This window comes from Physeter macrocephalus, chromosome 5 (genome assembly GCF_002837175.3).
Source record: "Physeter macrocephalus isolate SW-GA chromosome 5, ASM283717v5, whole genome shotgun sequence".
In the NCBI taxonomy this organism is placed as follows: Eukaryota; Metazoa; Chordata; class Mammalia; order Artiodactyla; family Physeteridae; genus Physeter; species Physeter macrocephalus.
The window spans coordinates 63521774-63536459 of record NC_041218.1 but is presented as its reverse complement, the minus strand read 5'-3'; the positions used below and the strand labels follow the sequence as shown (position 1 = coordinate 63536459).

At 36.3% G+C, this 14686-nt stretch overlaps 1 protein-coding gene across 1 annotated transcript in view; it reads right to left on the bottom strand.

The window, feature by feature from the left end:
* Positions 1-14686, bottom strand: part of GLCCI1 (glucocorticoid induced 1) — a 121398-nt gene that overhangs the window by 79961 nt on the left and 26751 nt on the right. The window contains exon 2 of the mRNA XM_024131702.3: positions 6320-6471. Coding sequence (XP_023987470.1) covers positions 6320-6471 — 152 coding nt within the window. The remainder of the gene's footprint in view (positions 1-6319; positions 6472-14686) is intronic.

Below are 14686 nucleotides of genomic sequence, written 5' to 3'. Positions count from 1 at the left end.
GGTCAGGTTTATTCCTAGGTATTTTTTTTCTTTTTTGGACGCGATCTTAAATGGGATATTTCTTTTACTTTCCCTTTCTGATATTTCACTGTTAATGTAAAGGAATGCAACGGATTTCTGTATGTTAATCTTGTACCCTGCTACCCTGCTTATTTGGTTTATCAGTTCTAATAGTTTTTGTGTGGAGTCTTTAGGGTTTTCTACATAAAGTATCATGTCATTTGCATATAATGACAATTTTACCTCTTCCCTTCCAATCTGGATACTTTTTATTTCTTTTTCTTGTCTGACTGGTGTGGCCAGGACTTCTGAAACTGCATTGAATAGAAGTGGTGGCAGTGGGCATCCTTGTCTTGTGCCAGATTTTAGAGGGAAGGCTTTCAGCTTTTCACTGTTGAGTATTATATTGGCTGTGGGTTTGTCATAAATAGCTTTTATTATGTTGAGATATATTCCCCCTATACCCTCTTTGGTGAGTTTTTTTTTTTTTTTTTTACCATGAATGAATGTTGAATTTTATCAAATGCTTTTTCGGCATCCATTGAGATGAACATGTGATTTCTGTCTTCTCTCTTGTTGCTGTGGTGTTATCACAATGATTTGTGTATGCTGAACATCCTTAATCCGTTTTGAGTTAATTTTTGTGTATGGTGTAAGACAGTGGCTCAGTTTCATTCTTTTGCATGTGGTTGTTCAGTTTTCCCAACACCATTTATTGAAGAGACTATCCTTTTCCCATTGTATATTCTTGGCTCCTTTGTCATAAATTAATTGACCATATATACGTGGGTTTATTTCTGGGCTCTCTATTCTGTTCCATTGATCTATGTGTCTGTTTTTATGCCTATATGGTTTTGATTACTACAGCTTTGTAACATAATTTCAGATCAGGGAGTACGATGCCTCCAGCTTTGTTCTTTCTCAAGATTGCTTTGGCTATGGGTCTTCTGTGGTTCCATACAAATTTCAGAATTGTGTGAGTTCTGTGAAAATGCCATTGGAATTTTGATAGGGATTGCACTGAATCTGTAGATTGCTTTGAATAGTATGGACATTTTAACAATATTAATACTTCCAATCCATGAGCATGAAATATCTTTCCACTTATTTGTTTCTTTAATTTATTTCATCAATGTCTTATAGTTTTTAGCATACAGGTCTTTCACCTTCTTGGTTAAATTTATTCCTAGATATTTTATTATTTTTGATGCAACTGTAAATGAATTGTTTTCTTAATTTCTCTGATAGTTTGATATTAGTGTATAGAAATGCAACAGATTTCTGTATCTTGATTTTGTATCCTGCAACTTTACCAAATTCATTTATTAATTCTAACAGATTTCTGGTGGAGTCTTTAGGGTTTTCTCTATATAGTATATTATCATTTGCAAATAGTGACAGTTTTAATTCTTCCTTTCCAATTTGGATGCCTTTTATTTATTTTTCTTCCCTAATTGCTCTGGGTGAGACTTCCAATACTATGTCAAATAAAAGTGGCAAGATTCGGCATCCCTGTTTTGTTCCTGATCTTAGAGGAAATGCTTTCAATTTTTAACCATTGAGTATGATGTTAGCTGTGGTCTTATCATATACGGCCTATATTATGTTGAGGTATGTTCTCTTTATACACACTTTGTTGAGAGATGTTGAATTTTGTCCAATGCTTTTTCTGCATCTATTGAGATGATTGTATAATTTTTATCTTTCATTTTGTTAATGTAGTGTACCATAATGACTAATTTGCAGATGTTGGACCATCCTTGCATCCCTGGAATAAATCCCACTTGATCATTGTGTATGATCCTTTTAATGTATTGTTGAATTTGATTTGCTAATATTACACTGAGGATTTTTACATTGATGTTCATCAGGGATACTGGCCTATAATTTTCTTTCTTGTGGTGTTACTTGTCTAGTTTTGGTGCACCAGTCTTTAAAGCTTCTTCCCAAAGCAAGTCTCATGGCCACACTTAACTTCAAGTGGGCAGAGAAGTATAATCTTATCGTATGCCAAGGAGAGAGGATGAGAATATTTGTTAGCAGCTCTAATCATTACTATACCTGGGAAGTCAGAGGAAACACCTCTGATTATTACTCTATATTACTTTTATTGTTTGACCACTTTACAAAGAGCATATGTTACTTTATCATTTAAAAACACATTCACATGTAAATTTCGTATCTGTCCATACATGGAGATTTATACTTTGGACTGTGGGGTGAAAACTGAGGAAATGCTACTGTCTGATTATAGTAACCTTAACTACAAGTTCAATTTTAAGTGTCGGTAATAAACTTGTTTAAAAAAGGTTGTATCAGCAGGGTTAATGTAATAAAGTAACATCAAATTCTACAAATGGTTTTTAGTTTTTCTATTAAGCTACACAGATTAGTCTAATAAACTGGCAATTATCCATCTCCCTACTGGCCTCAAAAATGTGAAGCTGTCTCTTTTAGTCCTCAGAATAAATATGTGTATGTGCAACCTGGGTATCATTAACTACAATTTGTAAAAAAGGAGACTGAAGTGTGAGACACATAGCAGTTAATTCAATGGGCCATGATTTCCCCCCCAACATTTTATTTTAAAAATTCAAACAAATAGAATAGTTGAAAAAACTTCTCAGTGCATACTCAGAAAGCCAACACTTAGAATCTATATTTAATATTTTGCTACGTTTGCTTCATCACATATATATTCATCTATCTATCATCTATTGATCTTATTTTTTATTCATTTCAAAGTAAGTTGCAGACAGCAGTATCCTTCACCTCTAAACATCTTTATTAGATTTCAATATTTATAGTCTATATTTTAAAAGTTAAGTTATAGTTATATATTAGAATGCACAAGTGTATACTTGCGTAAGTTCTAATAAATACATCCACCCATGTAACCAAAATCTCTATCAAGATATACAACAGTTCCATTATCCCAGAAAGTTCCCTCACATTGGGCCTTGATTTGAACACAAGATCTGTCTCTAAAGTCCATAGTCTTTCCCACACTATGCTACTTCTTTTAAAAAGGCCCAATGTATAAATACATTAAACAATAAGAATTCTATTTCTAACCCTCAATAATTAAGGTAGCTGAAATATGGAAAATATGAAAGGTAGAAAATACTAGAGATTCCCTCCACTAAAGCCAGACAGCCTAAGTATTTAATATCTGTAGCACAATGACTGTACCACTTTCTGTTTACTAATTTCCACTGAATAAATAAAAATATCTACTTCCTTCCCCAAGAGTTAAAGAATTAATCAAAGAGGTATGGACATGACAATAACAACCATCTCATATGTTCATCTCTTATACCTTCAATTAAACTAATAATGCTTCAGGGCAAGACCATTTCTTAGGCTTGTAAGGCAAGCACTAGGTCACGTGCTATATACTTTAGTGATTACTATGAGAGGCAGTGAGGAACTGAGAAAACACAAAACCTTTGGACTCAGCCAAATCTGGATTCAGATCTCTTCATATTTATTTAGCTATATAACCATGTACAAGTTAAACTTCTCTAAGCCTCAGTATATCATATGTAAAATGAGGCCTATATTTGGCCTTCCTATCAATGTCAGGTTTCTCAAATAGACGATCTACATGCAGACCCAGGCAAGAGGAGCCCCTACTCTGGACTTCAGGCTTTTGGGGGAATTTTATGTAACAGTTTGTTAATTTAACTTAGTATGTATATGGTATGTAGGTCTACATTTATATTTTCTCCAGATTCTGCAGATGTTACAAATGGGCCTGTCTGTATCTACTACTAATAACCTAACGTGTATTGCCATATTCACTTTCAAATATTACCCTATTTAGTCATACAACATTATCATGAGTTAGGTTTCATTAATCCCATTGTGCAGATAAAGAAACAGATGTGGTTAAGAAACCTACCCAGTGCCCTTATCTTCTATCACCATATCACTCTCTTCTTAACTCCCAAATATCTGAGCTTCCTTCTCTAACACATTATTACTATTTCACTCTCCAAGACAATATGCCCCTAATCCCTAAATCTAATCCCTATTTTCCATGACCTCTCGGTAGCACCTGATACTGTTAATAATTTTTCCTTTCTTAAAACAACTTTCCCTTTGGTTTCTAAGGCTAGACTATTTCATTTCTTCTCTTAGCTTTTGCTCTTTTTCTGTCCCCTCTTGTTAGAGTTTTGGTGAAGAATGAATAAGATAATGTTTTTGGAGAGTGTCAGCATAAAGCATATATTCAATAAAAGGTAGGGTTTCTTTTTAACCTAAAAAGAATAGCTACCATTTTTAAGAATGGTGTCAAGTACTCTACTAGGTGATACACACACATGCACACACACTATTCCATTTATCCTAAAAGCACCATAAAACTGAAGTTCAGATTGGCTGACAAATTAACCTGTATTAGAAACCTGGCTCCAACAATTCCTAGGTTTATGATACTAAGTCACTTAACTTCCCTGAGCTTCTGCTTCCCCATCGTGTAATTTTATAATGTTCTTGTGAGAATTAAATGAAACACAGGATATAAAAACACAAAGTACATGGTACACAGTCAGTAAATGTTAAACTCCTTTCTCTTCTTGTTGCTACCAAGTGAATACATTAATTTTTTATCCTTCCCTTGTGTGCATTTCTAAAAACTAAGTCCTTGATCTCTTGACCTTCTTTCTTTATACTCTATACCTATACTCTGTCGCACTTGTGAGTCCAGCTCCTCCAGAAAGATAGTTTTGAATTATCTGGGGCCATTTCTAAGTGTGCAGACCCACATCTCTAAGTTTTGCTAGTTCTTTCTACTTGAGAATCCTACTGCCTACACCATATCAAACTGCTCCTTTGCCTCACAAAGAATGGAAAGCAAAAGACTGGGAGTGGGTGACATAAAATATTACACAGACCAAATTGATAGGATGCATGATAAAGAAGCTAATTTTATGGTTTCAGGCTTGCCTGACAAAATTACAAAACTGGAGAAGATTCTCATAGATCATGTCCCAAATTTTCTCCCCTTTTCCTCATTCTTCAGACATGAAACTCTAATCCTTCTATTTCCCTAACCCACAAAGCCAAAAATGTTCCCATTCCATTGAATTCCCTTACATTTAAATGCTCCATTCATCTAACACCTAATAATACTCTATCTTCTATTACCAATTTTCTTACATTTACATCTTATCTTCCTAACTATGCTGTAAGTTCTTTAAGGCCAATAACCATCTCTTATACTTTTAGTATTCTTCATAATGCTGATTGACTACTGCTATAAAGATATGGTCAAGAATTCAGAAATTATAAATTAAGATGCTTTCAGACCTTTTTCTGACATGGAAGGAAAACTTTTCAAGTCAAAAGCTCTGATCCACAAATAGAGAAGGTGTCACAAACAGGAAATTTTCTATTTCTCTCTCAGGATTTTAGTTTTGGCTTTAAAGAGAAAAAAAAATCCTTTAACATATATTTCCTTAGCCATGTGTTAATACTTTATAAATTATTTCCAGGAACTGTGCAAGCTTTTCTTCAAAAATTACTTATACCAGCATACCTTGGAGATACTGCAGGTTCGGTTCCAGACCACCACAATAAAGCAAATATCGCAATAAAGAGTCACACAAATTTTTGGTTTCCCAGTGCATATAAAATTTACATTTATACTGTATTCTTTTAAAGTGTTCAATAGCATTACATCCTAAAAAAATATATACATACCTTAATTAAAAATACTTTATTGCTAAAAAATGCTAATCATCATCTGAGCCTTCAGCAAGTCATAATCTTTTTACAGTAGTAACAACAAAGATCACTGATGACAGATCACCATAACAAATATAATAATAATGAAAAAGTCTGAAATATTTAAAGCATTGCCAGAATGTGACACAGAGACATAAAGTGAGCAAATGCTGTTGGAAAAAAGATGCCGAAAGACTTGCTCCATGCAAGATTGCCAAAAACCTTCAATTTGTAAAAAAACACAATATCTGAGAAGCATAGTAAAGCAAAGCACAGTAAAACGAGATATGCCTGTATTTTCTAATATAGTTACTAGTCATTAATTTCTGTAGAAAAATAATTCCTAAAACTATAAGTCTCAAAAACCACACAATGTAGACTGATGTGCTATTTATTAAATATTAAATAATTTTAAAACTTTCAAAACTGAGATGATAAAAATACTTAGTCTAAAGTTTATTAAAAGAAATGGCTTTCTTCTATGGTTGAATATATTTAATAACTGGGAAAACTTGATTAATTTTCTTTACTGTGATCAAAATAGAAGAACTGCAGGATAATAAAACTGATTTTGATTTGCTTATTTTACCTGAGTAGCTTTATCTTTCATGCATGAAGGGTAATGAACATGAGGATCTCGTGGCCACTGTCCTGTGAGATAAGGTCCTGTTATCGTATCCAACGAAGAGGTTCGCCTTATTGTACCAGAGGTTCGAACTTGATGAGATTTTGGCCTGTCCACTATAAAAAAGTGAAAAAAGATTAGATTAGTCACTAATGAATAAAGTAAAACTTAAAATTATTTAACCTTCATAGTTTGTAAAATATCACTCTGTTAATTTTCCCTACAATATATATTTACCCTAATAGCCCTCCTGCATGATGCGATGAAATTTATAGACCCTCTCCCAAAGGAAAATACATTCACATATTAAATTTTGCATACACTTCCAGGGATGTCAAACCCTACAAAGCCCATCCATTTTAGAGACCTATTCTAAAACCTGTATATCATCTCCACTGCCATTACTTTAATTAAGACTTCATCATGTCTCAACTGCCAGTTTCCTAAATGCTATCTCTGCATCAACCCTAACTAAATCTTACAGTGCCACCTCCCTCCACTGCTTAAAAAAATTTCCATGGTTATTCACTGTCTTTAACTTAAAGCCCATTATTTTTCACAATTCAGCTCCCATATACATCAATACTTAATGTCTTGCTACTCCTCCATAAACCCATGTTAACTACTAAATGCCATACAAACTAACTGCAATTTCCCAAATGTAAAACACTCACTTCTCTGCCTCTATACTTTCTATTATCTCCTGCACCTAAAATGTTCTCCTTCCCTGTTCACTTGACAAAAACTTATCTTCAGGATCAGCTCAGGTGTCACACTGCCTCTGTGAAACCTTTCCCAATGCCCTTCTTTTCTCCATCTCTGTCCGTTTTAAAGATATACACACTCTCCTCTGCTTGCGTGGAGCCCTAAATTTGTCCTTCTTCCCCAACTAGAGCATAAGTTTGGTCCCTACAGATTGAAAAGAAGTTGATGCTCAATACTTATGAATGAATTTATTCACAGCTACACAAAAATAACATGTATAAAGAATCTTATATTTTAATTCAGCTTCCTCATTTATGGATGAAGAATTTGAAGCCCAGAGGGATAAACTTAAATTGTCCAGTGAAACAGAACTGCTAACAGTGATAGAGGTAAAAAGGAACCAAGATCTCCAGACATTCTACACAGTTCAATCAATCTACTATAATAATCTACTTCTCCTCTCCATAGAGGTACCATAGGTACCTCTGCTGAAAATTAAAATGATCATACTGAACTCTATAGTTTCTTTACAAAGAAACTATAAAGAATTTTTCATATATGCATCTCAAATAAGTTAATACTAATGTGCATTGAATAATAAAATCCAGCGGATTACAAGCACCAAGGCTCAGTCTTACTCAGAGTTATATCTCACATCAAACAAAATGTCTTGCACATTACAGAGGGCCAAGAAACATTTGTTATTGAATACTGTCCTTTAACTATCCTTCTGAAACCAAAATACAAAATTGGGTTTTTTTAATCGGAAAACAAAAGAAAATGCAGCATACTGTGAACTATCATATTATTTACATACAGTCGTCCTCAGTTCTGTGGGGGACTGGTTCTAGGACCCTCACGGATGCCAGAAACTGAGGAAGCTCAAGTCCCTTACATTTGGCCATCCACCTCTCCAGGTTCCAAATCCTTGGACACAGAGGGCTGGAGGGCCAATTTTATCTTACAACTGAAGTTCTGATTTCTTCTTTGACCCAAGAGTGTTAGAGGAGATCTGAAAATTACAAAATTTCCTCCCTATCTTTATTACTTAGCTCTAATTTTATTTTGCCATAGGCAGAGAGTCAGGACAATCTATTTCTACTCTTTGGAATCACCTGAAATTTTATTTGTGACCAAAAATCATGGTCAATTTTTATAAATATTTCATGAGTCATGGAGAACATATATTTTCTGTTTTCAGAATACAGTTATTTTTCTTGTACATCAGCTGAAATAAAAATATAGAATATAGTAATAATAAAATTATTAGCTTTATCTGTCACAGACTTAGAGAACTACTCTAAAATTTCTAAACTACTCTTGAGATATAACAAGTCTCTTTATCTCTTGCAATTTTTATCATTTAAATTTAGCTCTGGGGAATTCCATGGCAGTCCGGTGGTTAGGACTGTGCACTTCCACTACAGGGGGCATGGGTTCAATCCCTGGTCATCAGGGAACTAAGATCCCGCAAGCTGTGCCGTGTGGCCAAAAACAAGAAACAAACAAAAAAAAGTTTATAGAAATTTAGTTCTGTATAATTTGGTTACATATTGATTCATGACATCATCATTATGGCTTATATGCTTCACCATTGTAGTCTGTTCCATTTATTACTTTTAAGCTCTGTCATATTGAACATTATCACCCCTTTATGCTTTCTTTCTATTATAATGTATCTGGTTTGCCTATTCTTTTATTTTCAATTTCTTTCAATCATGCTGTTTAGGTGCGACTCTTGTATACTGTATGTAATTAGGCTTTTTGAAAAAACTTTAGAGTATGTCTTCTCCTTATAAAAGGTATGTTCATCCCACTTATATTTATTGTTACAACAAACTTGATTAAACCTGTCACATAACTTTTTTCTTCCTCTTACAATGCTTCCTTGCTACTTGCTTTCTATGTTTTACTGTTTACTTCTTCTTCTCCTTCTTACCTTTTCCCCTACCATAGGTAATTTAGAAGATATGCAGATTGTTTTTAGTTCTATTACTAGGAGTTACTTCTATTAATTCTTTTAAATATTTTTTCTGGCTATAAAAGCAATATGCACAAATTTCAGCAACTTTAGGAAACACGGAAAATTAACATGTCTCTCATAATCTGATATATAATAATTTGTTTAAAACTTTTTAAAGTTACTTTACATTCCCTCCACCAAGAAAAAAAAGACAAAAACAGTTTATCCCTTGAAAAAGAACAATTATAGCAATAAAAAGGGCCTACATAAAGGTCAGCCACAACCAGAAAATGAAAAGCCACTATATGCGAAAAACTTGTGCCTGAACTTTAAACTGCTCCAAACTATTATGAAAGTTGTATGTAGTCTACTTATAGTTATTAAAACCCCTGTTAACTTGGTGAACAATAGGGATCATTTTTATGTTTTCTAATAAGTATATAAAGAATCTATAAACAAATCCCTTGATACATATAATATTCTAATCTATACTTTTTTATTATATTGTTAATCACTGGACCTTTGTCTATCACTTTCAAAGGATCCCATTTCTCCCCTTAGTGTCCATTCTCTCTGATTAGCTACTGTCAGAACTGTGGTCTTCAAGGTATTTTGACTGAGTACTCCTAATAGTAAATATCTAAGTATGCAGCAATATGTGCAGTTATTTACTGATAAATGAGGTATATATTATATTACTAACATGTTATATATAGTGTAAACCTAAGTAGAAATTTACATGATGTAAAAAATAAAAATATGTATAAAAATATGGAAGTTACATTTTCTTCCTGTATCTCATAAATGGGTTGCCTTACTTCAGTGTGAAGACCACTGGGATAAGGGACTTTAAACTGGGTGCTCCCAAGTCCCAAGGACCAGTGGTGGCCATCAACTTGGACTCTAAAAACCTAGGCTCCAACATTTGGTGTAGAAACACTCACCTTGTGCTGAGTATCAGAGGGGGACATTCTTACCAATGAGAGAGCCAAGAAACAGACTTGGCGAACTTTTTCTGGGACAGCGCGGACTGGCACTTCTGGTGTCATTAAATTCATGAGTTTTCTTGTATTGTCCCTTAACCAAAAGGAGCTTTTGTACTTTTAAATGTTGTATAAATGTGTTATATTGGGTGAGAGCCTGAGGTTTTTGAACTGGAAACTTCCTGAAATTTATATCTCCATGCGGTTACCATAAACATAATGTAATAAAAGGGAAAGATATGAATTGGGTGCTAAATTCAATCTACAGATTGGCCAGTTAGCTCTAATTCTGTGATATAACGCTATTGCTTAATTGTGTTAAGAATGTGTAAACAAGCATCACACATTACCAATACCAAAAAAACAAAAACGGTCTGCCTTAAATAGAAAGAATAAGGTAGGACAACATGGTATCGATATCCTGTTATAAAATTCGCTCTACCAGTCATGATTTTTTAAAAAATTATAGTATATGAAGTCATATACTTGAAAGGTTATATTTCAAACATATGCTTTAAAAGATTCTCACCATTGCTCACACAACGAAAATTTCAGATATGTAGTTGTTAGTAATTTCCACGTAAATTATTTGAAGGGTAAAAATTCAAAATAAGTTTAAAAATTGGCAAGGATAGTACTCTTCCAAGATATGATTAGCCATAATAACCCCACTTAACCAAATATCAGTAGGGCCTTATTTACCAACAGATTCATCATAAGCAGTGCGATTCTATTTTAAGATGATTTATTCCTATTATCCAAACTATCAAGGCAATGAGTTAGATTTTAACTGCCTCAACATCTAAGCCTTGATTCTCCCAAATTTTTGTTTATTTAATTTGCAGTATTATCACCTACCAATTCAGGTTTTACAATTTAGTGCAACAATAAAAATCAACACTGGTTTTGCATTATAGTAGTCCCCTCTTATCCTCAGTTTCACTTTCCACAGTCAACCATGGTCTGAAAATATTAAATGGAAAATTCCAGAAATAATTCATAGTTTAAGATTGGGGGTCAGAGTCAAGACGGCAGACTAGGAAGACATGGAATTCACATCTCTGCACAACTAGGGCACCTACCAGGCACCAGTGAGGGACCACAGACACCTAAGGGGACGGGAGAAACCCCCAGTGACCAGGTAGGATGTGGGGCATGGGGGGAGTGAGAGGGGGAGAGGAAGTGGAGGTGGGATGGGACTGGCGCCCCTGAGGGGTGGCTCGGGGAGGGGAAGGGATCCCACCCCCAAAGGGGGAAATTGGGGGACCACTGGGAGGGCAGAGGATCAAAAGGGAGCATGGCCAGGTCTCCCCTGCCCACTTGGGCCCCCTGGAGCCTGCTGAGATCCCGGTCCTGATCCTCTGCCCACAAAGGTCCCCTCCAGCTGCATGGGTCCTGAGGGAGTGGGAGGGAGGGAAGGGAAAAAAAAAGTAAAGGCCAGACCTACGGGACTGGAACCCCTGAGGGGTGGCTGGGGGAGGGGAGGCGTTACTACACCCAGCGGGACACACCCATGGTTAGGGATCCAGCAGGGACTGGGGAGACCACGGGGGAGATGGAGTGGGGGCATGGAGGAATGGAAGGGAACGCAGCCAGTGCTTTCCCTTGTCCACTTAGGCACCAGAGAGCCTGATGGGTTCCCAGGCCTAATTCTCTGCTCTCAGAGCCTCCCTCCTGCTGTGCAGAGCCCAAGCCCCACCCTACACCCCCACCCAGGGCCCTACCTCTACACTCAGAGAACCCCTCCAATGAGCTGGGCCTAAACCGCACCCACACACGGCCTTGCCTCCAAACCCCAGAACTCCACACTCTGAAGGCCCTCCTTTGGAGGTGCTGCCTCTCTCCTTCTGTAGGTCCTAAGTAGAGGCCCTGCCCGATGCTTGAACATCACCCACCCAGGCCCCGCCCCCAAGGCCTTTTCTGGCTGCATGAGTCCTGAGCCTAGGCCCTGCCCCATGCTCAAGTCGCCCCCCACCAGCCTAGGTCCCACCCCACTGTAACCCCTGCCCCTACCTAAGTTCCACCTCAGCCTAAACTCCATCCCCCATAGCCAAGGCTTTTTTTTTTTCCTTTTTTCCTCTTTTAGATTGGGGTTCTGTTTTACCTTGTTGATTAATTGTTCTTCATTCATTTATATGTTTATTTTTTCTAATAAATCTTTTATTTTTCTAATTTTATTTTATTTTTTATACTTTGTTATTGTTCTATTCATTTTGGCTTGTTTCCCCCACCCCCCTTTTTTCTGTTACAGTTTTATTTTACCTTGTTGCAGCTGTTTCAATTATATTATTATTTTTCCTAATATATAGTTTTTTGGTTTGTTTGGTGTAATTTCGCGGTACGCGGGACTCTCACTGTTGTGGCCTCTCCCGTTGTGGAGCACAGGCTCCGGACGCGCAGGCTCAGTGGCCATGGCTCATGGGCCCAGCCGCTCCGCGGCATGTGGGATCTTCCTGGACTGGGGCACGAACCCGTGTCCCCTGCATCGGCAGGCGGACTCTCAACCACTGCGCCACCAGGGAAACCCTATTTTTTATTTCTAATTTTATTTTGTTTTTTATTCTTTGTTATTGTATTGCGCCTTTTCTTCTTCTTTTTTTTTTTTTTTTTTTTTTTTGCCATGCCACAGCCTTACGGGATCTGGATCCCAGGCCACAGGTTGGGCCTGAGTTCCTGTGATGGCAGCTCCGAGTCCAAACCACTGGACTAACAGAACCTCAGACCCCAGGGAATATTAATCGGAGTGAGGCCTCCCAGAGGTCCTCATCTCAGCACCAAGACCCGGCTTTATCCAACTGCCTGCAAACTCCAGTGCTGGATGCCTCAGGCCAAACAATCAGTAAGACAGGAATACAGCCCCACCCATCAAAAATAAAATGAAATGACAAAAAAATATGTTACAAATGAAGAAGCAAGGTAAAAACCTACAAGACCAAATAAATGAAGATGAAATAGGCAACCTACCTGAAAAAGAATTCAGAGTAATGATAGTAAAGACGATCCAAAATCTCGGAAATAGAATGGAGAAAATAAAAGAAACATTTAACAAGGATCTAGAAGAACTAAAGAGCAAACAAACAGTGATGAACAATAAAATAACGGAAATTAAAAATACTCTAGAAGAAATCAATAGCAGAATAACTAAGGCAGAAGAATGGATAAGTGAGCTGGAAGATAAAATGGTGGAAATAACTGCCAGGGAGCAGAATAAAGAAAAAAGAATGAAAGAATTGAGGACAGTCTCAGAGACCCCTGGGGCAATATTAAACGCACCAATATTCAAATTATAGGGGGTCCCAGGAGAAGAAAAGAAAAAGAAAGGGTTTGAGAAAATATTTGAAGAGATTATAGTCGAAAACTTCCCTAACATGGGAAAGGAAACAATCAAGTCCAGGAAGTGCAGAGAGTCCCATACAGGATAAACCCAAAGAGAAACATGCCGAGACACATATTAATCAAACTATCAAAAATTAAATACAAAGAAAAAATATTAAAAGCAGCAAGGGAAAGGCAACAAATAACATAAAAGGGAATCCCCATAAGGTTAACAGCTGATCTTTCAGCAGAAACTCTTAAGCCAGAAGGAAGTGGCAAGACATATTTAAAGTGATGAAGGGGAAAAAACCTACAACCAAGATTACTCTACCCAGCAATGATCTCATTCAGATTCAGTGGAGAAATCAAAAGCTTTACAGACAAGCAAAAGCTAAGAGAACTCAGCACCACCAAACCAGCTTACAACAAATGCTAAAGGAACTTCTCTAAGTGGGAAACACAAGAAAAAAAAAGACCCACAAAAAGAAACCCAAATCAATTAGGAAAATGGTAATAGGAACATGCATATCGATAATCACCTTGAATGTAAATGGATTAAATGCTCCAACCAAAAGACACAGACTGGCTGAAAAGACACAAAAACAAGACTCTCTATATGCTGTCTACAAGAAACCCACTTCAGACCTAGGGACACATACAGACTGAAAGTGAGGGGATAGAAAAAGATATTCCATGCAAATGGAAATCACAAGAAAGCTGGAGCAGCAATACTCATATCAGATAAAATAGACTTTAAAATAAATACTGTTACAAGAGACAAGAAAGGACACTACATAATGATCAAGGGATCAATCCAAGAAGAAAACATAACAATTATAAATATTTATGCATCCAACATAGGAGCACCTCAATACATAAGACAAATGCAGACAGCTTTAAAAGGAGAAATCGACAGTAACACAATAATAATGGGGGACTTTAACACCCCATTTACACCAATAGACAGATAATCCAGACAGAAAATAAATAAGGAAACAGAAGCTTTAAATGACACAAGAGACCAGACAGACTTAATTGATATTGTTGGGACATTCCACCCCAAAGCAGAAGAATACACTTTCTTCTCAAATGCACAGGGAACGTTCTCCAGAATAGATCACATTTGAAGTCACAAATCAAACCTTGGAAAATTTAAGAAAACTGAAATTGTATCAAGTATCTTTTCCGACCACAAGACTATGAGACTAGAGATCTATTACAGGAAAAAAACAGGGAAAAAAAACAAATACATGGAGGCTAAACAGTGCGCTGATAATAACCAAGATATCACTGAAGAAATCAAAGAGGAAATCAAAAAATATCTAGAAACAAATGACAACAAAAACATGATGATCCAAAACCTAT